Below are 27,914 nucleotides of genomic sequence, written 5' to 3'. Positions count from 1 at the left end.
CCTAATTGGACTTAAAGCCTTCTCAGTGGGAGGGAACTCATGGGTGGTAAACATAGTCAAATACACATGGCTGGAGAAGTCATAGGTCCTAGAGAAAACCCTATCTCTGTCATATGTCTAGGCAAATGAAATTTCTTACTGTATGCTTAATATATATCCCTGTATTTATAGACGAGTATACTGTACACCGTTCATCAAAGAAGCTTCTTTCTCAATAGATGGGGGCTATTACAGAGTTCCACAACTGGTCACACGCAGGGAATATATGTCTGAGAGATGCTCAGCTCTAAGTGACACAGCTACAGTGGAACCTGGACACCTAAGGCTCATGAAAGATAGCAGAACAGGGTTAGAGAGAATGCTAATACATCCCTTAACTCTCACCAGCAAAGTTTCCTCATACAACAGAGTGAGAGGCACCAGGAAACAAGGGCAAGAATTAACAAATGGGACCTTATTAAACTAAAAAGCGTCTGTACATCAAAGGAGACAACCAAGGAAGTAATTTTTAATTTTTTTAATCTTTAAGAATGTTTAAAAGAGTGTCCAAATCTAATGTGGAATTGTTGTATGTAAGGGAAAGAAGAGAAATCAACTTACTTTTAATTTCAACTGATTCTGGATCCATTTCAGGAGGTCCTGCAATACTTTTCAGCTTTTCACGTAGAACATGTTCAATTATTTTATGTACAGTTTCAGGATCCTCAGTAGAGGGAATTCGAAAAATCAGCAGCATGTGAGCCAACACTCCATCATCCTCTTTACTGCAGTCCAAACAAGTGAAGGAAAGAAGGGAAGGAGAAGGGAGGGGGCAGTGAGGCAGGGATGGAGGGAGGAAGTTTGATGTATGGTAATGTCACTACCTGGCTGTTTTTATCATTCATTTGAAATATAACACAGAGACACACACACAGACACACACAGAGACACACACACAGACACACATAGAGACACATACACACACACACGCAAACCTTTCCTTCTACTCTCATATTGTTTACCATGTACAGAACCCACAACTCAGCCTCCATGACAGCAAGGTAATATGCCCATGATATCCCTTCCCACCAAATGATCTAGTTAAGTGCATTCATTAATACAAAGCAGTGCTTACTTTCTCAAATCATTCAAAATTATCAAATAGAATGTGTGGCAAACATGAAGTCAACTGTGTTTTGGATTTTCAGGTTTAATTCTTAGGATGAATCCACCTACTGCTCCTAAGCCACCTTCATGTTGTGCTAAAGCAGTTCAAATCCTAAGACTTAGAAAAAGTCATCAAATTATATAGCTTCATATGATTTTATTTTTAAGATAAAAGATTAATTTGCCTTAATCCTATTTATATGAGCTCATAACAGCATAATCCTTCCAGCTACTTACCCCTTCCTTTGATTTTCTTCCCTTTCTCTCTTCCCTTTCTCCATCCCTTCTTCTTCCATTTATCTCATTCCTTTGAGATAATGTCTTACTATGTAGTCCAGTCTAGCATTCAATTCACAATTCTCCTGCCTCTTCTCCTGAGCTGTGATGGGATTACAGGCCTGTACCACCATGACTGATTTTATCCCACCTTCTCATAGTCAGTTCTCTCAAATCCTTATTCCTCACTGTATACTGCACCAACCCTTACTTTCAGATGCTATAGATTGGAATACACATGACAATCTTGTTTTCAGAAGCCACTTTTATTTATCTATGATATATTTGAACGTCCATCCTCTCTGACATGGCATCATTTGTCACTTTCAGAAATTAATGTGTTCAAGGTCATACATATTAATGTATTCATTGTGACCTTTTTCTGAAGCCAAAACAACCCAAGAGTCTGTCACTTGGGCATTGTCTAAATCAACACTAACAGCTCCTTTAGTGAAATACTATACAGTTAATTAAGAACAAAATATATTAATGTAGTCATTAAAATGAAGTTCAGAAAAATTGTTACAGTTATGATTTTTTGTGAATGGAATGATTGCACAGAGTCTTTTGTTTTCTTTTTTACATAATGCTGTGTTTTGGATCTTAAAGCTTAGCAAATTTATATCATCAGGTCCGTCTCCTTTCCCTCCATCAAATCAGACTCATTTTGCAGGCTCCTAGGGTCTGCTCGTATCTTACCTCACAGATATCAAAATGATTTCATGCTTCCCCTACACTTGCACTTCTTACGTTACAGCACAGAAGGATAATTAAAGAACAATGAGTAGCAGGAGATGAAGCGATGGACAAAGCGGGACATAACTGGAAATACCATCGGCAGAATTTGGGTATTTATGAACTCTGAGGGAGCAGGTAAGAAGGCATGTGTGGTGACTTCTGGTTTCCCAGTGGTGTGATTAAGTTCTTCATGTGTTAAGGGATCCCTGTGCAACTTCCTATGAAGATGTACATGGACAGGCATATAGTTTTAGAAATCAAAAGAACTTGGATTCCAATAACAAATGAAGCCATGTAGGTAGGCATGTTGCTTTGAAATAGAAGAAATATAAAGAGAAGTAGGTGCATATCCAACAAGAACACTATCTCAAATACTATCTCAAACACAATCTCAAACACAGCATATTCTTTCCAGGACAAAGTGATCCAAGAAGTGCCTCAATCATAGACTAAGTCAATGCTAGGTCATAGACTGGGAGTAATTCAGTGTCTGTCCTTGGAATAACACTCCAAACAGTTCTTACCCTATTTTTGAAAAATAAAACTGTGTATTACTAATATATGCTTTAAAAGCCGTATGTATTATTTAACATAAAATGTGTGTTCAGCACTCAAGAGACCAAGGCAGTAGAATTGAGAATCTCAGTCAGGCCTTGGCTACATAATAAGACCATGTCCAAAAATAAAATAACAGTAAAAAATATGTTTTAAATTCGTCTATTTAGTAATAATTGATTAACATCTTGAGATTTCCTTAGCTAAATAGATGAAGCATAAAAATATAGACTAGGGGACTGGGGAGATGGTTCATCAGTTAAAAACACTGGCTGTTCTTCCAGAGGAAACAGATTCAGTTCCAAGCACTCACATGGTAGCGAATAGCTCTCTATAACTCTATCTGATACCCTCTTCTGACCTCCAAGGGCATTACATGCACATGGTGCACTTACATACGTGCAGGCAAAACTCTCATACACAAAATAAAAATAAATAAAAAATGTAGAATAGAAATATAGCCAAATACACATGGCTGGAGAGGTCATAGATCCTAGAGGAAACCCTATCTCTGTCAAATCTCTAGATAAATGAAATTTCTTAATTTATGCTAAATATGGATCCTTATATTTATAGACAAGTATACCATATACCACTCATCAAAAAAAAATCCTTTTGCAACAGATGGAGGCTATTACAGAGTTTCACAACTGGTCACACACAGAGAATAAGTATCTGAGAGATGAACAGCCCTAAGTGACACATCTCCAGTGGAACCTTGACACCTAAGGCTCATGGAACATAGTGGAATGGGGAGTAGAGAGAATATTAATATCCTCAGCTTTCACCAGTGAAGCTTCCTCATATAGCAGACTGAGATGCACACAGAAGGCTACAACTGGCTAAGTTTTAGAGAATAAGAGACTGCAGAGTGTATGTCCTTGGATAGGACTCATCTACTGAACCTCACCCACCCATGGCTCAGGGATCATTGCAGAGGAGGGGGCAGAAAGAGTGTGTAAGAGCCAGGGTTGGTGCATGAACAAAGACGTTTTCAGGCCTCTAGTAACTTGTTCATATGAACTTGCAACAATGATATCAGCATACAAAAGACCCAGTTTTTATCAGACAAAAACTCAGCATGGAACTGGGGAAATGGGCAGCGGGCTCCAACCACCTGAGGAGCTATTGGCAACTGATTACTGCAGGGTGAGGGAGAGTAGATTTTCTTTAAGGGAGAGATTCCAGATAAGCTGACTATACTCCAGTGGATGAACTTGCATCAAGGTACATCTGGGTACAAATCCTTGACCAGATAAGACTTAACACATATTGACAGAATGCATGAAATCCAGTGAGGAGGGCTTGGGGGATGGTAAAGGGGGGTCTAAATGTGATTAAGGGGGGTCTAAATGTGATTAAGGGCTATTATATGAAATGCACAAAACTTAATAAATAAAATTAAATACATAGAGAGAGAATAGAAGAAAATAAGAACAATTGAGAAGGAGATCCAAGACATGAAGACATAAAACTCTCATTTTACACAGTTCATGACTTGCTATTCAACTAGTCCCTGTTTTGGTTATTTTTTTAAAAGCAGAATAATTTTATAGTATCACCACCAATTGTACTTCTGTCCTACAGAAATGCTTTGCAAACGCTCATTTTCAAATTAGAGAATGAATAAAGCACACTGAAGCCACGACTTTCACAAAGCAGGTGGTGAATAAAGAAATTTAATAACTGTTAATTATACTGAATTATGTCCATCATTAGTACTTTGAAATGTGTTTATTGTTGACCAGGCTAGAAATTTCAGCTTTGAGTTAAATTCAGAAGTCAGCATTTTAGGCCTACATACCTGAACTTGATAATGTGAGACTTGACAAGTTGTCCCCTTAAAGGAGATTTATAAAATGCATTTTTCACCTGTTCAGAAAGATTTAAAATATGTCAGCAATAGCAATTTCTGAAATTCTGCAAGTTAATTCAATTCTCTAGGGAAAATTATAACACAAGACAAAACAAACAAACAAACAACATTGACCAACACTTCACAATGTTCCGAAGTTGAAGAATCAATCCCTTCACAGTAATTGGAGCTGACGTCTGTATTCAGAACAAGCATTACACTGATCCAGTGGGGACCTCTGTGTAGTACTCAGAAAGGCACCAAAGACAATGAGCAGGCTGTTTCCTGAAAACTTAAGAGTTCAGCGTCTCACCTGACATAATAGCTTTTACTGCAGATAAGCAAAGAAAATTGAGCGTTTATTTTTATTTTTCAGATTTTTTTGTAACTATGATGAAATACTTGAGCAAAAGACTTAAGAGAGGAAAGGTATGTCTGGGTTCATGGTTTCAGAGAAGGAATGAAATAATTTCCCCCAAGTTACAGTTGGTTGTAGAAATGAGTGTGGCGACATCATGTGAGAAAGTTGCCAAGCTGTCTGGCACAGAGTACCCAACTCAGCACTGGGAACCCTCTGAGAAAGACCCAGGAACTGGAGCACTCAACAATGACAGCAATGCTGTTTCCTAACAAGATGTGAGAATTATTTCATGAAGATACTTTTTACTACTATAAATAATTCAAACGAAAATTTTTATTAGGGGTTTGGATAAGTAAAGATTTCAATTATTTCTTATTTTCAGCACATGGGTATTATCTAGAAACAGTGGCTACACACTGTTGATCACTAGAAGTAACAAACCTTTCCCTTTTTCCTACATTTCATTAATTCCTGAGTCTTTGTACCCAGAACTGATACTACAATTATAAGACAAACCAACATAGAACAAAAGCATCTTCTTAATAGTGATTTCTTTGGAAGATATTACTTAAGGATTTATTTATGTTAAATACTTTCAAAGTTAATACTGATTTTGGAGGTATTAAAGAGTTATCTATATTCCTCTTTATTTATTTATTTATTTATTTATCTTTTTGGTCTTTTTAAATTATTTATTTATTAACCACATACTTATAAGGAGCATTTCATTACAACAGCATTGATATATTCAATAACAATTTCCTGAGCTAAGATGCATCTCTTTCAAAATTGGCTATAAATTTTTAGGTTTACAGTTGAATTATTACAGTTATACAATATTGTACTCAGTATAAACCCTATAAGACATAAAATTAAATGAGGTTTTAACCTTTAAAAAAGATCTCCATTTCATGATTAAAATACACAGTTTCATACAGAAAAGTTCATTTTTAATGCAATTGAAATCCTTTTTATTTAAATCAATCTGGACCTTAGAAAATTATTTCTGGTAGATGGCACAATAAACAAAGGAAATAGTATCATCTTGATTTTTTTGAGTTCCATTTCCTTTTCGTATTTTACATGCCTTAGAGAAAAGTTTCTTTATATATTTCCCTCATCTACTGCTTGCAAGTACATGTATAACCAAGATTTGACTTCCTCCTCAGCAAGCTAATTTACAGTTTCTGGGAAAGGTTCCAGTCAGGCTACGGTTTAGATATGGTCTAAATGCCTCCCAGGGTTCATGCATTGCACTTTAATCCCCATTGTGAGACACTGAAAGAGTGAAAATTTCATCCAACTATGGTGCTTAAAGGTGGAGCATTTGGGAGATGATTCATATTAGATATAGTTATTAGGGTGGAGTCACAAGGTCCAATCCTGGTGGCTACAAAGAAGAGGGAGGGAGCGAAAGAGACAGGAATACACACGTGTGCTCCCTGGTCTATCAGGTGACACACTAGGCCACTTTGAGACTTTGCTAGCAAGATGGATTTCACCATATGCAACACTTTGCCCTAGAACTTTTCAAACTGTCGGCCAAAATAAACCTCTTTTCTTTATCAAATAAGCTATCTCAGGTATTTCACTACAGCAAAGAAAAACAGACTGATATAGCTTATTTCCATTCAGCTCCAATTCAGAATATTGAATTCGAAGACAATTTGAAAATTATATAATCTAACACCTTACTTTACATATAAGGAAATTTGTACAGAATGATAAAGTAATCAGCCAAACAACACATCACTGACTGGTAGATGGTACTGGAACTTGTTCACTTTTCTTCCCATCATACCATACCATAAATTACCTCACAAACCAGGAAAAGTCCATATTGTTGCTTAGGTAATATAATGGTCCTGAGAATTCATCACTCAGACCCTTGCTCTTTTGGTTCACAATGCCAATTTTCTATTTGCTTAACTATTGGATTCATTCCTTAGGATGAATACTGATGTCTTAAGGACGGAGATAAGTATTCATGGATTCCATAGCCTTACATACCAAAATATCATAGATTAGATATTTTTACAAGCAAGCACAACATTTATATACATGTCTGAATGGTTTTAACTTCTACAATATTTAGCTCAGAGCCTCTTCATTAGGATGCCTGTGTAGCATACAAAAACTTTATTTGAGGCCAGCCTCACATTCCCAGAGTTTCGAGACTGTACTGATCAAGAATGGTACACAGTTGAAAACAAGGTGAGTAAAGGGACATTCATGACTAGCTAGATGCCACTTGGTTTGACCTTGCTGGCATTTTTGTCTAAGTCATGGATTGTGAGTGTGAGTTCTATTTCATATTCCTTAGGTATGACCTCCTATCATTTTTCAAAGATGTGCAGGGATCAACTGAATGGATATTTTAGATGCTAGGTTACATCCGATGCTGTAAACATAGAGAAGCTACTTACCATTGATTCAATTCTCTGACTCATTTCTGTGAAATTTTTAGAAGCTTCTTTTCCAAACTCAGAATATAGCTTGTCACTTGTGAATGGCAATGTGGTGTAGTAATTGTAAGTTCTCCTTTGATCTACAAGGAAAGCGGCAAAAACCTATCATAATCTTTATCAGATGTGTATAAAGCATCATTACTCCATTTGGTGAATACTAGAAAGACTAAGACAGGAAGGAATGCTCCTACCCCTGGTCATCAGCTCCATCATCCTGCTCCAGGCTGAATTCAGAGTGATCTCAGAATAGGGAACAACATTCACCATCCTATGACTGTGAGTGTAAAGCTGTGATAAATGCCTGGTGCTCTTGGAGTCTTGTGTGCATCCGACAAAGGCGCTGTGGGCTGATTACTCATATGTTATCCATGACCCAGTGAGCACAAAAGACAGCCAGTCCTGTCATTTGAGTCTACAAATCAGGTTGAATTCAGAAGCTTTCCAGTGTTGAATTTTTATATTCTAGAAGTGAATCCCCTCCCCAGTTCAGTAAGCTACTCAAGTCTGGCCATCAGAATTCTAGTGTGAAAAAATATATATTTTGTTTGGAAATGGAAATGAGAGTAGGAATTCAGTAAACAGGGGTGTAGGGAGCTAGAACTACCACCTGGTATAACATTCCATGGACGATACAGTTTCATTGGGCTTTTAGGCCACCACATTCATTTTTCCCCCAGCAGGTTTAAGGACTGTCCTTTCTGTTCCTTAGCCACTACAGCAACTTTCTGCTTCCGATTGCACAACCTTCATTTTTGACCTACTGAGCATTAACGTAGCATAGGTTCCTCTCCCTACCTATACACAAAGGAGGCACAGAGCCCTCAGAGACTCATGTCTTTACTCAATGAAAATGAAGCCTACCACATTTCTGTGAGGGACAATGTGTCAAGCGTTACAAAAACAACAGTGACTTAAGACAGTTGAAAATGGACTGTGCCTCACCCCATCTCAATCTCTTTCCTCTTCTCCATTCCTTCTCATTCTTCCCTTAACCCCCAGAGAAAAGGGAGCACCAGAATCTCAGGCATAGTCATAAACTCATTTAACTTATAATTACCCTGTTAGAAGGCAGTGCTGGCCAGGAATGGTTACCCATGCCTTTAATCCCAGCATTCAGGAGGCAGAGGCAGGTGGAAAACCTCTATAAGACAGGCAGCCAGGGCTACATCATGGGATTCTGTCTCAAAAAAAGAGCAGTGTTATCTATATTTAGGCATATTTCTAGTCCCAAAAGTATAAATAACTGGCCAAAATTAATGTGGCTTCGCCAGAAAAGAAAGGACTGAATTTCAAGGCAAGGCCTCATCCCAAAGCACAGGCATCTTTGACATATAGCCTCTTAGAGTAGAAAAAAAAAGCAAAACGAAACTAAAGATAGCCACTCATTGAAACTATGGCACTAAAGAAAAAGCTTTCTATTCTTTGTCATGTGCAGGGTGTATGTGTGTGGGCACTCATCCCATGTTATGTGTATGGAGGTCAGAGGACAACTTTGTGGAGTCTGTTCCCTCCTTCCACCTTTACATGGTTTCAGGGGTCAAACTTAGATGGCAAGGCCTATGCATACAGTTCCTTTACCCACTGAGTCTTCTTATTAGCTCCTGAAGCTTTGAAATTTTCAATATAAAATTCAAAAACCCTGGTAAACATAAAAAGAACACCCTGACCATCCAGAGGATTTGATAGGACAGAAAAAATAGTAGGTGGGCAGCAAATAATGACTTATGAAGGAGAGCTATAGACAGAGACACTGGAACTTCAGTGTCTGCTGTGCATTCTCAACTTAAGGGAGGGACAAGGGAAGTTTTGTTTTCTCTCCGTCCTTTCCTACAACCTTGCCCTAAATGACCTAGCCCTCCATAACCAAGGTGACATGAAATGCAGGCAGGTCTCTGGAAGTATACATACTCACAAGTAAGGTTTTCAATTTATTGAAATAGTGATAAGTAGCTTAACTGACTTTATAAACTACTGCTATTCTATTTTGCATTTTCTTTTATTTTATTGTGTGCATGCGTATGTCTGTCTGGCTGTAGACACATGTAGAGTGCAGAGGAGGATGGAAGTGTCTTCCTCTATCTTTCCCCACCTTATTCCCTTGAGACAGGGTTCTCCCTGAACCTGAAGCTCTTTTCCTACTAGGCTGCTGGCCAGCCTGTATCAGCACCCAAGCATTGGGTTATAGGAACATGGGCCATACCTGACTTTTTTGTGGGTGCTCTGCATTTAAACTCAGGTCCTCATACTTGCACAGAAAGTACTCTTACCCAGCAAACCATCTCCCCAGCCCTATGTTGCATTTTAAACTTCTGTCTCATGGTCGTTAACTGTACTTTCTGTGTAGCTGCATTCATTGGTTTGCAATCATGCTTCTCAAACTATAGTGTTTAATGGGCCACCTGCGGAACCCATCAAAATTAGACCCAAGATTTTGTATTTCTAAATGCTCCAAGCTGCTATTGATGTAGCTGGTACTTGACCACATATTAAATAGAAAACTTCTCTCTGTAGCTCCAGCTGGTCTGGAAATCACTATGTAAATCAGGTTAGCCTGATCTTACAGAATTCAGCCTACCTCTGCCTCCTAAGTGCTGGGGTTAAAGAGGTGCACCACCTGGTTCCCTTTTATACTCTTAAGCATGGCTCTTTTGAATTATAGAGTGAATCATCTGAAATTGTCTTTTACGTATGAAAAACATGGTCAGATATCAGCATTTTCATATAGATCAGCCACAGGAACAACTTATCTACGCTAAATACTTTGCTCTATAGATTTAAACAGGCCATTCATTAAGTATTAAACATATCTCATGCCAGGTGTGATGGCACATGCCTTTAATCCCAGCACTGGGGAGGCAGAGGCAGGCAGATCTCTGTGAGTTCAAGGCCAGTCTGGTCTACATAGCAGTTCCAGGTCAGTTGGGGCTACAGGGAGACCCTGTCTCAAAAGACAAAAAAAAAAAAAAAAAAAACCTTCATGTAGCATGTAATAGATAGAATTACATGCTATCTCCAGTTATGAAAAATATCAAGACTATTAAAAATAAGAAAAGTGTGAATGAACCTAAGTTTGTGGGTAATTTTCTAACAGCTTTGTGAGTCCACAGCTGACAGTAATGTTGCTTGTTAGATTCATCATTTGACATCCAAAGTACAGAAGAGTGTAAATGGAACCCCAAACGTGCTAGACACAAACTACACACACAGTTCTAAGCTAGACTTTGTAATGTGAGGCTCAGAGTGCTGTTTTCCAAATATATCCACTTTGATCTCGCTTCTGTAACAAATTCGTTTAGTTTGGCATGCGAGCTCCTGAGTGCTCATGTTAACTATTTTGTTAATAGCTTCCACTCCCAGATGGCACGTCACATGGAAGACAGTAACAGACAAGAATCACTGTTTATTCAGGTGTGCTGTGTGGGCAGTGCAAGTCATGCGCTCTGTGTTTCTGAACTGATCACATAAACATTATGATATAGGAAGAAGTTCTGGAAAACATGGCCAGATTTTCATTGTATGCATATGAATAATACATATTAACCTTGACTTGTGAGGAGGCAGAGAAGAGGCAGAAAGAAGTGTTTCTCTCGCAAAAATAATCAAGGCCCTAGCATTAGTAGGAATTTTTTTGTGAAATCAGAAAAGCCTAAGAGGTATGATTCATTTGCTTTTAATCATTCAGTATTGAATAAACATTTTAAATGCATCTAATATATTTTAAACTTCTGAAAATTTCTGGAAACATCAAAATGAATAAACCATAGTCTTACATGTGTATGGAGATAAATAACCATGCTTAGAATATAACGAGGCTCACTGTATTCATAGCAGATCTGTATAGTTGTAATGCCATTTTAGCAACTCTTTAAATTAAAAGTAGGCTTCGTAGAAACCTCTACTCTCAAAATAAAGACACCTCAATTTTAAGCATATGAATACGTGTAGTTTCCACCACGAAAATTCCCTCTGTTTCATATATATATATTTAAACTACCTGAAAGTGATCTATCCACCTTGTTTTGGAAACTGAGCTTGTACTTTGTGGATAGTGAAGGAAGATAACCAGATTACAGATTACTCGTCCTCTCTACAGGAAGGCACCTTCATCAAATTGCCAATTAAATTAGAATCAAGTGATTAGCTTCTATGATTTTAGGGCCTTTAACATCAAAGCATAATTTAGTCACACAGGGAGATATTAAACTAAGAGGTCATAGTTGAGTCAACTAATTAAAACCCAAGGCACAGTAAAGTGAACCTTCAGATGTGCTGTTACACCCTAGAAGAATAGCTCTGAGGTACCCTGGGGATCTTCCTAATAATACAGCAACTAACAGTTCATCTGGCAGTGAGATACCTGATAACCAGAGCGAACCTCCTCATAATTAACTTTCTCAGCAGACTCTGTCCTCTTTAATCACTTCCATCCCAAGACGAGATTTTGAATAACAGATATAGACACTTATTCAGTAATATACCAATATACCACCATGGACACTTTTCCAAACTACTAAGTGCAGAATAGAGCTTAGCCTTCCATGTTATTTCATTGTGTGATTCATTTGGGAGATGTCAAGGTTTTGGATGAATTGAGAATTTTAAATCAAGGTGATTGTCCTGTGATCACAAACAACTTAAAACACTGGATTCTAGTAACCCTAACCTGTCTTTCCCTATTTGAACACATTATCACTTATCAGTTATTGTGAGAACTAGCATTCTGTTCCTATCAGGAAACACTTTTGCGTCAAAGAGAGAAGGATGAATCTTCCTTGGTCTGTGGAGATTAGAATGAAAGACAAAGCAGGCCAGGCCAGGGGTTCTTTCTGAACAATGCAAATGAGTCATAGTGATCAAGAAACAAGGCTGAAGCCAGGCAAAACAGGAAGGTCCATGAGGAAACGTGTGTCCTTAAGTCACGTGATGCCAGGGCAACTCATACGTACTGTATCTCACATAGTGAACAGTCAGTCCAATGCACACTGCCAGGGCAATCAGGGATAAAAAGGAGATGAGGCCAATAACCCAGGGCTCCACACAGGTTCTCTTCCTGGCCCTCACCACAGGTGGCCTGAGGAGGAAAGTAAACAGATTATATGAAAATTGTACAGTATTTTAGGTAAATTAGGAATATAGGGCATTCAGATTATAGGGTACCATCTTGAGTCGCAGCTTCTGAAACTAATACTGGCTCTGACTACCTGAGTTTGGGCAAATAATTTGATTCCTCTTTGTCTTATTTTATAACACAGTTCCTATCTCATGGAAGGATTAAATAAGTGTACTATATGTAAAGTAGCTATGGTTGTGCCCTGCCTGCACGTGAGGCTTTAGAGTTAGCTATTACTTGCCTTCTGGTTTTCTTATTTAATTCCAAACCAAACTTTGAGGATACATATAGAAGGGATTCTCAAAGGCCTCTAAGAACCTGAGGCTTTGAGTTAATATTCATTTCTTAAGCTTTGGTGCTACTAAAAACTTTCTGCACGGCATTACTTTAGCCTTCCCACGTATTCTGCAGCACCTCAAAGCATGTTACTAACACATCATGATAAGCCTGTTTTTTTGTTTTATTAGTAAAGTTCCTGTTCCCTTAGGTTTTAAAAGTTGGTAGCAAACTCAGAAACTAGAGAAAATAAAGTCAGTGCTGGTAAAGGAGTTTGACTCTGATGCTGTTACTTAAAAGGGTTTAGCTCTTTCTCATGCCCAGGCATTCAATAAAATACACTTCTCTCTTTGTAGAGTGCTACTTGTCCAGGACATGAGAGATGGAGGGAAACGTGAGGTACTTGTGGAGGGGTGCTTGGTATTTAATCACAATAAAGAGGATTGTAATTCCAGCTCTTTCATTGCCAGCTTGAATTCAGACTCAGATCATTTAAATGCTGGGCTAAGTCTCTCCACCTGTCAATAAGGCACAGGACACCCCTTCTGTCTAAAAACACCCCCAAATGGGCTAGGGAAACTTCTTATAAGCACTTTGCAATAAATAGCTTTCACTTATGTAAATCAAGAGCACTCATCTTCTGATACAGCAGCACCAGGAAATGTTACCACGTTGGTCCTGCCACACCATCATTACTTCCGTATGCCTGGACACTGCATAGGGAACACTGGTGTCACCATCTCTACAGGATTCTACCCTGGCTGAAGGTACTGGGCTGTAGTGGGTAGGCCCCTAGGGACTCTTCTCTTCCCTTGTTGCTGTCATTTTCTCATGGGATGGTAGCCAGGGAAACTTCATCTTCCTCTCCCCAACCTCTATGATCTCCCGTTCTCCCTTGAGTAGAATTCCAAACACCTGTTCCTAGAATGGCACTTACTACCATATAAAAATACTTCTCCAAGAGGAGTTTGTTCTTCCATGCATGGTTGTGCCTAAGAAGTTCCCCAAACTGATGCCTGCCCCTTCTGCCTCTGAATGCTTGCTATTCATCTGTTGCAGAAGAAAGGAGATGCATATAGCAGATGTAAGAAGACTTCGGGGTTCATATGGGGAAGGAAGGATTCTTAGCAAATGTCCATGCATGCCAGAAGAAGAATATGAATTTATGCGTAAAGAAAACAGGATAAAACTATCAGAAGTACATGATCACTTTGTTAAGTTGTGAAATACAAGTTGTGTTTGTTTGACAATGACTTTTAATTCACATATAAAAATGAGCAATGCAGTCATGAAACTGATAAGGGAAAATCTACATGTATTAACATGAAAGTGCTCAATGATATATTTAACCAGAAAATATAAATATGAGTATGAATAATATACTTTACATTCTAATTTCTAAAATAATTAACCTATATAGTATGTGCATAACAAAAATATAGGAGGTGCTGAATCATTAACAGTAATAAATGAAATAAGAAATGAAATTTTCATTTTAATCTATGTATATTTTGGTTTTATGGTGGACTTTTTAAATAATAAATGAACTTTTTAATTGAATGGGTGAGAGATAAAGAAGGATAGAGAGAGCTTAAAAAGAAATGAAAAAAAAATGACTGAGGAAGATTAGATATGTGTTTTGTGCAGTTCAAGGATCCGTATCAAGGATCTACTCTGCCTACCCTTTCCTGACTCCCACCTTCAACAGTTATTTTAATGGCATGCTTTCTTTGATGTTAGGAGGCGGAAGGGATACCATGGGACAAGCACAAAAAAGAGAATGTAGTCAAAACAGCTTGAACAATTATGAGAGCATGCTGCTGAGCACTGCTACCAAACGTATTTATTATGTAGTCATACCCCAGTAGATTTGGTACTCTCCCATGTTTTCTCTGTATAAAAACAATGATTATGATTCCTCACTCCTAACCCAATGAGCTATGTAAAGGCAAAAATGCTTAAGTCATGTTAGTATTTTGAGCACCCAAGTGAAAAAAGTATCATTATACAACTATTAGGAATAGGAATGATTAACATAATTATTTTAATTATAAAAATAATAATGGTAATGCCCACATTACGAAGACATTTTCAATTTAAAATATTATGCCTTCCTTATATTATCTCTTAACTCTTTCTTTTTTTTAAAATCTTACTTTTATTGAAGTATAATTTATTATTTCTTAGTTACCATTTTTCCTCAGTCAGTTATTCAATACTAAACTACTCCAAAGTAGATATGGTTAGAAAGTGCTCATAGAGTCATAAATAAAATGAAGGAATAGACCTATTTTACATCTCAATGGGTGCTTCTATAAGTAGCCCCCTTAAGTACATAAATACTTGCCCAAACATGACTTCCCCACTTTGAAACTTAGCTATACTCACCCTCAGACATACATTAAATTGTAATTCCTTCAATGGCATCAAATTGCCAAATTGCTTTCTAATTTTTATTTTAATTTGGGAACATGTAAAATTGGTGACAAGTTGAATGAATATAGAAATTAAAATATAGGTACATGTTACTGGCCGTAAAGTGCTAGAAGACAAGTAATATGTTCTGAATTTTATTATCAATACCATTTTTCTTTCTTTTATTTTTTGTTTGTTTGTTTGATTGGTTGGTTAGTTGGTTGGTTTTGGTTTGTTTTGAGACAAAGTCTCCCTGTAGCCCCAGTTGGCCTGGAACTCACTATGTAGACCAGATTGGCCTCAAGGTCACAGAGATGAGCCTACCTCTGCCTGTGCTGTGATTAAAAGCATGTGTTATCACACCTGGCCCATGTTCAATATCATTTCTTAATGTGTCATTTTTAGAGTGGTACTAAAAAACAAAAGCAACAACTACGATAAATAAGGGGGAGTCAAAGACAGAACTGCAAACAGCCCTCTTGGCAAGCAGTGAAAATTTAAGGAAGGGTGTAACACTTCCAAGAAGAGCTGGTCAGAACAAGGCCCTGAAGAGCATATCACCTCTGTGTTCTGAACAACACTTGTTCCCAAATTTCTTGTTCATTCTTCTTAAGTACTGCTGACATTGTCAGTTCCCATATTTCAGCAGTTCAGTGCAGCTCAGCTGTCTTAACAAATATGTTCATGATGTTTATAATTTAGTGATCCCAAAGAATTATCATCAGCTTCTTAAGCACGAGGCAACTTTTGTGTGTAGGGCTAAGTAACAGCTCTTTTAGGTTTTCCAGGCCATAGGCTTTCGGCTGCAGCTACTCAGTTCTGTCACTGTAGCACAAAAGCAATCATAGACAATTCAGAACCAAATGAGCCATGACTATAGTCTTGTAAGTTTTCATTGCTTGAGACTGATATTTAAATTTCTTATTATTTTTGCTTGTCAAAATATTTTTATGATTTCTTCTGACTTAGTTTCTTTTTTTTATTTTTTGGTCTTTTTGACACAGGGTCTCTCTGTAGCCCTAGCTGGTCTGAAACTCACTCTGTAGACCAGGCTGGCCTTGAACTCACAGAGATCCACCTGCCTCTGCCTCCCGAGTGCTGGGATTAAAGGTGTGCACCACCATGCCCGAATTCTGACTTATTTTCAATTACTTAAAAGTATGAAAACTATTCTTAGTTTAAACACCATATAAAATCAATTAACAAACCAGATCTGGTCTCTAAATCATAGCTTCCTATGGCTGGTTTAAGTAATAGCCTACAAGTCAACCCTGTGTTGGGAAGCTGTCATGAACTTTTCCTGTTCTAACCTTGGCACAGTAGCAAAATGAAGGTAGTGTCTCCAGCCCCACTGTCCACGAAATTGTCCTGGCAGTTCTTACTAGCATTTCTCCTATAGCTTGATGGTAGTTTTCTATTCTAGCTCCCCAGTCTCTGAAACATTTTCTGTTCCAGTAAGTTGTCTTTATAAAAGTGCTAAGGACAGTGGCTTAGCCTGCTCAAACCCCTTGTTGCTTCCCAGAGCTAACACTTCCCTCATGAACTCTTGGACTCCCTACTGCCTCCTATGTGGAATAACTTAGAGCCTACCTCTTACTTGTCTCAGAAAAGACTGTGTATTTAAGAAGCAATTTTAAAATCCTCCTCTCTGGTTGGTATCTTCAGTCTGTCACATCATGTTTGTTTGGCCTACTTAGATATAAGCCTTTGTCTCATTTCTCTAGTTATATTTCTACAGAACACTCAAGAAATGCTCATATAAGGATCTGAAGCAAAATTGACTTAAGTTGCAAAAAAATCTTTTTTCAGTACCATACTATGGTTCTATTTTTTCATTTTTAATTGAATTTTTGCAAATTTCTTACAATGTATTTTGATCATATTTAGACCCCCTCCATTACCTGCAGCCTCTCTTAAGGCACCCTGCCCAATTTCATGTGTTCTAGTATATTTGTATAAAGACCTATCGTGTCAAAGTTGTGTCCTCAAGAGCCAGAGATGATGTACGACCAAAAGGAAACAGTTTTCCAGACAACTGGACAGTTTACTCATATGAACTCACAGCAATTGTGACAACATGGGCAAGACCCATATAAACTCAAGCCACACAAAAATGCCACCACAGAAGTGGGGAAGTGGGTTTAAAAACCCCAACCTTAGCTGAGAAACTATTGGCATCTTATGGTCTGTGATATTTCTCAATAAACTTGGAGTCCTCTTTAGTTCCAGGAAATAATTTCAGATATTTCATACAAGGAAAGACAAATCAGATCTTAGAAAAAAATAACCTATTTCAACAATACACTCTATCTGCTAGAACTGTCATCAATGTACACATAGTGAAAATGTAAAGAAGAAGACATATTTAAGGGTCGGTATGTTGTAACATCAAGACAAAAAAAGGGAAAGATGTCACAATGCATTAACATAGTAAAATCTTATAGAATTACAAATTTCCTAAATCAGTGCTCAAGATATAACACATTGGTCTGTGAAGACGACAGTGAGTAAAGTGCTCCCTTTACAAGAATCAGGACCTAAATCAGATCTCCAACACCTATAATCCCAGCACTGTGGGGGAGAATTGGGGGAACAGGAGGATCCTGGGAACTTGATGGCCAGCCAGTGTAGCTCCAAGTTCAATGAGAGACCCCATCTCAAAAACTAAGGTGGAGACCAATAGAGGAAGATATCAGCTCTACCTGATGTAGACTTCTGGCCTCCACAGGCACACAGATGTGCACACATACACATATGCCACACAATCTCACACATAAAAAATTTTCAATTAAAGAATTTAAAAACATAACACATTACTAAGCATTTACTCAGTATTCATTGTCTGTTTAGCACTGGCTTAGCTACAGGACTGTGCACTGTATCTTACCCACACAAAGGCTTCACCTACACTTCACTCTGTGGAAAGCGCATACTGTCAGGTCAGTTTGATTTTCACTCTTTATTATACTTCTAGAACAATACTGAATAAATGTCTAAGCTAGAAACAGAAAAAAAGTATTTGTGTGAATGGACAATATATTTTATTGTCAATTTTTAAGTAAATACAAGCAAATTACTAATAAAATTGCAAAACTTGTCAGGCATGGTGGCATACATCTTTAATCCCAGCACTTGGGATGCAAAGGCAGGTGGATCCTGTGAGATCGAGGTCAGTCCAGTCTACACAGAGAGTTCCAAGTCAGCTAGGGATACACAGTAAAACCCTGTCTCAAAAAATAAAAAAATAAAAAATAGAAACAACAAAAAATAAGTAAAAACAAAAAAACTTATCCCACCTACTGATATACATGGCACATCTCTGAGGGATGTAATAGCAACAGCTTGGTTTGTGGGTTTAATTACAATGTGTTCATTCCCTATAATGATAACTATGAATAATTCTCATAAAAAATTCTAATGAAAGCAAGTAGGCCGTGTAGCTATTGGGCAATTATTTCCAATTTTTTATTTTTTATTTATTTTAATTTTATGTGTATGAGTGGATTGCCTGCATATATGTAAGTGAACCCATGCCGTGCAACGCCCATGGTGGTCAGAATAAGGTGCTGGATCCCCTGGAACTGGAGTTAAGGATAGTTGTCAGCTGCCATGTGGATGCTGGGATTCGAACCCACGTCCTCTGCAAAAGTAGACAGTGCTCTTAAACTGCTAAGCCATCTCTGCAGCCCCCTCCATTTTATTTTTACAAAAATACAAATGAAGGAAAATTATTTTTATTTCCAGTTCTGGAAATTGAATTCAGATTCTAATATAGATTGGGTAATTGCTCTACCCTTGTTCTTATCACAAATGCTTTTATTTATCTCTTACACTGTACCAGTCTGATTTAAGGTGACAAAGTATTGTGTATACATGCACATGTGTGTTACTTATTAAATTTGGAAATGGAAGAAAAAAGCAAAATTTTAAGTAAAAATATAAAGTGGGAATACTACAAAAATTATTTAGGTACAGATATTTCCTTGAGTTATGCCACAAAACAGGTAGCTCTCCAGTCGACAGCTCCCAAACAAAACTAAATAAAAATCACAATAATGTATAAAAAAGCAAATCCTTACCTGGTATATTTTTCTTGCATCCATAAAGAAAAAGCAAAGCAATTGTTCAACATTACGTTTCTTAGACTTTCATGAAAAGAACACTGTGTAATTTAATGAACTATAGTCTGTTAACATGGCATCAAAAGTTTAGCCTTATAACACTCATACTATGGCCCTCAATACTGGTGACATCAATAGCTATTCATTAAAAATAGTCTAAAAAAATTAATTTGATAGGAAAGGGGCTATAAAATCAATCAGATATAAAGCACTATGATAAGTTTTTTAAGTATCTGACAAACTTCCACAATTATTGAATCACTTTGGAAGGTATTATCATATTGTAAAATATCAAAAGATTATTGAAATTGGAGCCATAAATAGGCTTTAAAATATAGTATTATCTGATAAAGCAGTAAGTTATTAGTAGATATTTCAACAAAAAAAACCCTATCACTTATTAACTATGACTTGGATAAAACCTATAGTTCAACCATTCTATATTCAACCAAACACAAAACTCAGGTAATATCTTTAGAGTAATGCTAGGAAGATTTCATATGATATTATCAGGCTTTGTTAAGTGACTTTTTATGTAAATACTAGTGGTAATTCAGCAGTAGGGATTGGCTCTGATCTTTACGGCATTACCAACAAAGTCTTTATGAACTTCCCATCCAAATACGGTACAGCTTAAGTTACCACAAATTGGCATTTGGGTTGACACTTTGCCTGACCTCTAGGAATTTATAATTACAAATATATGAAACACAGAAATTATAAATACTGTCATTTTCATTTCTTTGTGTTTGTGGCCCTATTTTGTGTTTTCATTGTTATACCTTTATTTTCTTTCTGTAGCCTCTTGGGCATATTGATGCCTTTCTTCTGTCCTTTGTATTGCTTTGAGAATTCTCTGTAGTGCTGGTTTGGATGACATGAATTCTTTCAGCCTATTTGTGTCATAGAAATTTCTCTGTTCTCCTTCAACCTTGATAGATAGTTTTGCTGAATAAAGTATTTGGGGTTGGCATCCATGGTTGTTTAGAACTGGGAATACTTTGTTCCAGGCTCTTCTTAAATATATCATTAGGGGCTGGAGAGACAAATGAACAGTTAAGAGCACTAGCTGCTCCTGCAGAGGACCTGGGTTTTGTTCCCAGCACCCACCTGGCAACTAATAATTGTCTGTAAGTCCAGTTCCAGAGGATCTGACGCCCTCTTCTGACCCCCACAGGCATTGCAAAGCATAGGTGCACCTACATACATGCAGGCAATATACTCATACACATAAAAAATAAATAAAATTTATATATCATTAACTAGTTAAGTGTAGGAGTACATGACTATAAATTGATTTATTGCAAGCTTTACTATCAATAATCTATTTACCATCCTCAAACTTTTTCAAGTTCGATAATAAATTGGCATGCTCTGAAGGAGCAACTTAAAAGCCACAATTTGCAACAGCAAATTAAATAAAGTATGTCATAGAATCCAATCCAGAAATTGTTCCTCTGTAAATGTGGAAGAAATAAGAATTAACAGGCATGCTTCTGTGTCATGGAGGGATATTCAGACAAAAGGGTGAGAAACCTAACCTGGAGACGTTCCTGTGACTGCTAACACAGAGCTTCAGACCCTCAAAAGCTTTCTGTAGTGTTGACTATGTTCCTACCAAATTTTCCTCTAGACTTTTTACTTCAGACCCACTGTGAGAGTTTGAATTGATAAGGTGAAGTAGCTCTGAACTAGAAAACAAGTGACCTATGTCTTAGTCTTAATAGGAACAGATTAGATATCTCAGTGACTATTTAACATCATGCTAATTCCTGCATCTCCTGTCCTCCAACTAAATGGTGCTGTGTGCTCCTATTTTCTTCATTTCTTAGAGATGGCTCAGTGGTTAAGAGCACTGACTGCTCTTGCAGAGGACCCGGGTTCAATTCCCAGCACCCACATGGTGGCTAGGAACCCTCCTTAATTCCAGTTCCAGGAGAATCTGAATCCCCCTTCTGATGTCCACAGCATTGCACGACACAGGTGCACTCACATGCATGCAGGCAACACATTCATACACATAAAATAAAAATAATAAAATATTTTTTAAAAAATCAATAACAAATACAAATTAATCTAAGTGCCTTCTAAGATTCACCAAATTAATTCAATACCTTAACCCAGGAATGCTTAACAGCATTATAAGCAAGATTAAACATTTACTGATCAACCTTCATATAATTTTTCAAATGTATCGTTTTTCTGTTGACTGCAGTGACAGACAATTTGGCATAATTTGCAATTAGCCAAAAGATCATGGGCCATTTAAAATAATCAAAGTAGCAAACTGTGAGAAAACTATACTTTAAGATTAATTTTTATTTATGTGTATGTGTGTGTGTGCCATGTGTATGTGGGGGGGTGCCATTGAAGGCCAGAAGAGGGCATCAGATCCCCTGGAAGAGGAGTTACAGGTGACTGTGAGCTACCTAATGTGGGTGCTAGTAACCAAACTTGTGCCCTCTGGAAGAGCAGCAAACACTTTTAATCACTAAGCCATCTCTCTATCCCCAACTACTTTGACACTTATATTCTAAGCTGGTTTTAAAATCCTAGGTCCTGGGGCTTGAGAGATGGCTCAACAGTTAAGAGCGCTGACTGCTCTTGCAGAGGACCCAGGTGTGATTCCCAGCACCCACATGGTGGCTAATAACTGTCCTTAAGTTCATTTCCAAGGGATCCGACCCCCTCTTCTGACCTCCGTGGGCACTGCACTACAGGGTTGCATTTACACCCATTCAGGCAGTACACTCATACACACAGAAAATAATAAATATTTTTTTAAAAATCCTAGGTCCTGATAGAGTTTTAAAAATTAAGATGTGCCAGATAGAACATGTGATAGGACCTTGTGGGTGCTCTAGGTATAGTTATCCTGTTAAATACTTTAATACATCACAAGGATCCCTAAAACAGTCTGCAAACTCCTGTATATTATGAAACCCTATCAGAGTTACCTTAGTAATGGAATGTAATTGGAAGATGTGTAGACCCTGTTGATGGTCTGGTTGATGGTTGATGGTCACATGATTGTTCAAAAAATTGAATTTACCTAATTAATGGAACTCCTGCCACAAACAGTAATCTGTAACATATATTTCAACTCAACATGATGTATATAAAAAATACATAATGCTAATTTTAGGGCCATACATTTTCATTCAAGTTCAAATGATGTTAGTAGCAACAATAGTTCCTGGGCCATGTAGTTAGCAGCAATACTCTGACTCCTCCTAAACTATATACAACACACAGGTGCACTCGGAGGTCAGATTCTATCTCTCATACTGACTGATTCACCTATTTCTGTGGTCATATGCAAATTACCTAATCTTGCAGTGTTCTGTTTCCTTATTTTATAGAATGGAATGGCAATGCCTCCTGTCTACCTTTGCAGAGGTTGATTTTAAATAATATTTATTGAATAACTAAATTATTCCTTAAAATATAACTTTTATATCTCTTAACACAGTAAGATAGTATAACTAGAGTCATAGAAGACCCACATATATGAGAAGTGGAGGCACTACAGGGATGGTTCGGCATTGCAATTAAAACATGGGCTTTGGAGTCTAATATTAGTTAGACTAGTTAGTCTAGTCTCAGTTCTGCCATTCATAACCAAATGATAACAAATGGTATTTTTTTAGTCTATGGAATGGATATAATAATAAATTGTTGTAAAGAGTAAACACACATAATGTTTTAGAATGGCAACAGTCACAAAATATGCTTGAAATAAATGATAGCAATTATTAATCTGTTTTCCACTGACTCAGTTCAACTTAAACAAAATCCCAAATCCCTATGTGTTTGCCTGTCCAGATTCAGAACACAGGTGTTATCTAACATCTTCAGATGAAAGGTTGCAAGATGGCACTTAATGATTCTTCTGTGGTATTTTTGGATTTCCCTAAAACTAGTCTATCATCTTAGAATTACCATTCTAAATCTCTAAGAAATCACCCTCCCACATAAGCCATGCCTGTACCTAGAGAAAGGTTGAACTTGCAGGTTCTGGCATGATGTCCTGATGTCTCTGCAGACCATTTTCATTTTCAGCCTTTAATCCTTCCTGCTCTCTAATCTACTGATCTCAGACTATGAAATTATTCTTGAATCTTGAAAGCATTCTTTGCATTTCTCACTCATTATCTTCAATAAAGTAGCTCCAAGGGAGTTTGCTTAAATAACTTCTGTTTTGTTCTGTTGAGCTGAAGTTTCACTATAATGACCACTATACTGTTCATGAACTTATGAACTCAAGCAATCTTGCCACCTCAGCTTCCTGAATTCTAAGACTAGAGGCATGTGCCCTCACCCAACTTGAGTAACTCTTAATGTACTTCCTCTAAGCCCTGACACTGATGGAACCTTGGAACATGCTATGGAACCCATTTCTCTACAGACTAGAAGGAGACCTGTACTGCAACCACTCAACTGACCCAATTTTAAATATGGAAGTCCATCAGGCATGGATATAAAACTCAATGCTAATGTTGAGATATGAAAATGTTTCAATTTGTTCCCTCATTATATTGACCCATTCTTATTTTAGAGGAAAAGAGACAAAAACAAAATAACGAAAGTCCTTTAGACAGTTACAGTTCATTCTAACCAATGAATTTATCACAAAAAATGTTACACTTAGCTCCATTTTCACAATATAGTAAACGTAATTTTCTTGTAGAAAAGAGTGGTGTAGCCATGTGCTATGTTCACAGTCACTGATCAGCTTTGAGACAGTAGGGAAGTTAGGTCACACGCTTATCTTATACAAAGACAATTTAGAAAGAAGGGAGGTGGCCAGTGAATTCTTTAAAATGTTTAGAACATGAAAGTAAAACTATGCCTGTAGCCTTTCTTCCTCAGCACGTGTACATAATTTCACATCGACCTTTATGTTATCTGTCTCCTTGCCAATATATTCATATTTTATCCATGAATATACATAGACATTTTTATAGTTCTTAGGCTCTTGAAATTAGCCAGAAGCGATTCCACTTTCCTGTCAAATTTTCCAAAGACTCTACTTAGGTTTCCACTTGTGTTAGACAATGTGTTATATTCAAAAGATCCTAGACTTTTAAAATACAAATGGTTATATCCAAGATCTTAGACCTGAGCCTGGACCTCTGAGCTACTGTCACTTAATTTTGTAAAAGGAGTGATAACCACTTAGGAAAACATTACCCAAAATTCAATGAAATAGCAGTCTTACAAGATACACGATGTAAGTCTACACAGGACTTGGCCCCAGTGAAAACTCACTAAAAGTTGTCTTATAAATCAGTACTGAGCTTAGTTGAAAGAGAAATTAGTGCATGTCAAACCCCTGTAGCACAGACATGTTGCAACTCTGAACCTGTCAATGGAAAACCCTTTTAGTATTACTTCTGACTAATTTCAAGGTGTGGCATAGTTTTATGATGAGGTTTTCCTGTAAACAAACAGATTTTGAAAATATATATAAGACCAACTTCCCTGTTTGACATAAACTACTCAAATATAATTTCATCCTCCGCAGTTTTCATACCTTCTGAAACTCTCCTCACTTCCTTAATCATCATCATGTTGCATAAATAAGTGCTTGTCTCCCTTGGAGGGAAAGATGACTAGGGAGAGAGCACCTCTCATTAAGAAATAATTATGCCAATTTACTAAAACAAAAGGCGACCTCTTTTAATAACCGAGCTATTTCATTTATGCTTCAGTTTCTTTCAGCTTCCCACATTCCTTTCTTTTTTATGTCTACACTATATTGGTTCTTCCCAAATATAAGGGAGTTAAGAAATTCCTTTGTGTAAATGTTTAAAATATGGCTCCCATGCCTCAGATTTATTAGGATTTCTGGGATGGGGACTATATATCTTGATTTTTAATAAGCACTTGTAAATTCTAATGGGAGTGTACATTGGGCAATTCTTTGAGAATTAGTTCTTAAGTAAAAATCAAACTTGTATATTTTTGTTTCATTTGAATATTACTCATTTTGCATTCACCTATCTAAATATGTGTAGATGCTGGGGCTGGAGAGATGGTTCAGTGGTTAGGAGCACTGGCTGCTCTTGTAAAGAACTGGGCTTCAATTCCCAGCACCCACATATCAGCTAACAACTATCTGTAACTCCAGTTCCAGGGGAATCCAATGCCTTCTTCTGGCCTCTGTGAGCATTTCATGACACAGGTGTACTTACACACATATAGGAAATACACTCATGAACATAAAATGAAAATAATAAAATATTTTAGATATGTATAGATGCTAATCACTATAAATTTGATCCACTTATCTCTAATTCTCATTATCATTTGTTACTAGTAAACTTTGCACACACTTCCATCAATAATAAAAAATATATTTCACAAATATATTCAATTAGTACATTCTCCTCCAAGACCGCTTTCCTATAAGCTCATACCTAGCAAGGTTTTCTTTAACTTTCTTCTGTGTGTCTTTGTAAAATTCATGTGTTGCTTTCTTCATGCTCAAAGAATAGTATGAAATAAATATTTGGAAAAATTTTCAGCATAAGAAAAATAATCTTCAATTGGTCCAAACTATGTTTTTATCCTTAAATTTTTTTAAATAGTGACTCTCATCTAGCTGGCATGGAGGGGGAGGTTATCAAAATTCAGCTAAAGTTGAAGGAATGTATTAGTACAATTCTCTACCTATTCTCTGCTTTCCTAGGAATGAGCTTCAACTCAGAAATTGTCCTTCAGACATCTGCTCCCTCTCCACTTTAACCCATCCCTTGACATCTGATCTTATGTTGGCTCATTCAAACATACTTTGCTTCTTTGTTCAGATCTTCTTCAGGTCAGGATTTTTTACTTGGGAGATAGCTTCCATCCATTCTGACGCAGTACTTTTAGACATAATTGCATCTTCTGTTTCAAATTAGAGATTACTTCTAGAAAAAAAATGACTATAACACTGCCTTCATTATAGTTTCTCTATACATATAGAGTAAAATCCAAATTCAGTCAGATCTATCACAGACTAGGACTGGAATTTAGTATGTTGAGCTTGGGAGAGCCTTTCTTGAAATACTATTTTCTGTAGTAATGTTCTTAAAGAGGCACAAAACCATTATGAATTATAAAGAAATACTTATAAAAGGCAGATATTACTGAATTTGTAAGATCTATAGCTCTTAACTGCTTTATTGAGAAACTAGAGAAATATTCTACTTCTCATAAAATGTTTAGAACTACCGTCAATGACAGAATCATACTTCTCTCTGATTAGATGAAGACCACAGATTCCACTAAAAGTTTTATGCTTTCTTCTCAAAGTAAGAATTAACATACTAAAATATAAATTAATGATTCCTTATCAATGAATAAATAAAAAAGGATTTACCAATATACCTTAGAAAATAAATTTTAATATGAAGATTAGATTATTTTGAGTCTCATTGAGTGAGTACACTAAAACCTTGTCAGGATCTAATTTCTAACACTGAAAGAAAACAGTAAAGAAATTGTGGTATAACATTAAATTTTGTATGCACGTGCATGGTGTGCTAGAGCTTCTCACCATCCAGGTGACTACTCTACCCCTGAGCTACAACAGCTCCAGCACTGGATTTATTTATTTTTAATCTAGCTGTCATAATTTAATTGTACAAGCAATCATTTTAAATTGCTTCTTATTCTTTCAACTTAATTTTATAATTTTAAACTATTTAGAGAAATAAGCAATTTTGAGTTGCACGATTTAGTATTTATATGTCTCATTTATACCATATGAAATAAGAGCATTTTCTCATCAGAACCAATAAGGTCTAAATTAGAAACACATTCTATTCTTCCTGAAACAAGGAAACTAAAAGGCAGCAGTGCAGTACCACCTTCCTTTATATTTGGAAAGCTTACATTTTGGAAAGCTCTTCTGAGCATGAACAGACATAAGAGAGGGGAACACTCCTACAGAAAATACTGAAATCTGCTTAACACAATATCATTTAAAGTCTCAAAAACCTTTCTCCATATTAAAGGTGGTGAACTGGAGATCCACAAGTCTTTAGTGTGGTATAGGCCACAATAAACTACAAGTTTCAAGAAAGAAAGGAGAAGGGAACTTACCGATACATTGCTAACCAGCAGGGAAGAGTCCTGTGGTAAACAGTCTGTGACTGAATGTGTGCATTCAGCTCTATTAGTGGCTTTGTAGGCTAAAGTGAGGCAAGGAAAGAAGTCACAGATGATCTGTAGAGAACCAGTCTGACGAGTCTTGACTTGTGTGGAGACTGTTTGTGAGACTAGTAAAACAAAGATGCATTTTATAGGGAACAACAACAAAAATAATTTATAAGCACTTTCTAGGAGTGGGGACTTAAAAGCTGTTGTCTTAAGATAATTAAAAAATATGAACATGACAGTATTTTTAGGAAATCCTGATATTTAAATCTAGAAAAAAAAAAAAAAAAAAGCAAAATTAAGAGTCATCCTGCTTAGCTTCCTCAGATTTCTAGTGGAAAAAGTGGTGTTTAATTAGACTAAATGACTTGGTAAAAACATTAATTAATCATTAATAAATGAAACTCACCATTAATGAACTTCCAGACAAGGACTAACACCAGTA

At 36.9% G+C, this 27,914-nt stretch overlaps 1 protein-coding gene across 1 annotated transcript in view; it reads right to left on the bottom strand.

The window, feature by feature from the left end:
- LOC103750653 (transmembrane protease serine 11E) overlaps positions 1–27,473 on the bottom strand; it is a 50,296-nt gene extending 22,823 nt beyond the window's left edge. The window contains exons 1-5 of the mRNA XM_008853819.1: positions 27,416–27,473; positions 12,346–12,470; positions 7,358–7,479; positions 4,520–4,587; positions 601–764 (exon numbers count right to left, since the gene is read on the bottom strand). Of these exons, the coding sequence (XP_008852041.1) occupies positions 601–764; positions 4,520–4,587; positions 7,358–7,479; positions 12,346–12,470; positions 27,416–27,423 (487 nt within the window). The 5' untranslated portion in view covers positions 27,424–27,473. The remainder of the gene's footprint in view (positions 1–600; positions 765–4,519; positions 4,588–7,357; positions 7,480–12,345; positions 12,471–27,415) is intronic.
- Between the last annotated feature and the right edge of the window lie 441 nt (positions 27,474–27,914).

Source organism: Nannospalax galili, unplaced genomic scaffold (assembly GCF_000622305.1).
Source record: "Nannospalax galili isolate Female #2095 unplaced genomic scaffold, S.galili_v1.0 scaffold547, whole genome shotgun sequence".
In the NCBI taxonomy this organism is placed as follows: Eukaryota; Metazoa; Chordata; class Mammalia; order Rodentia; family Spalacidae; genus Nannospalax; species Nannospalax galili.
The sequence above is the reverse complement of the archived record's forward strand: the minus strand, read 5'-3'. Positions and strand labels throughout refer to the sequence as shown.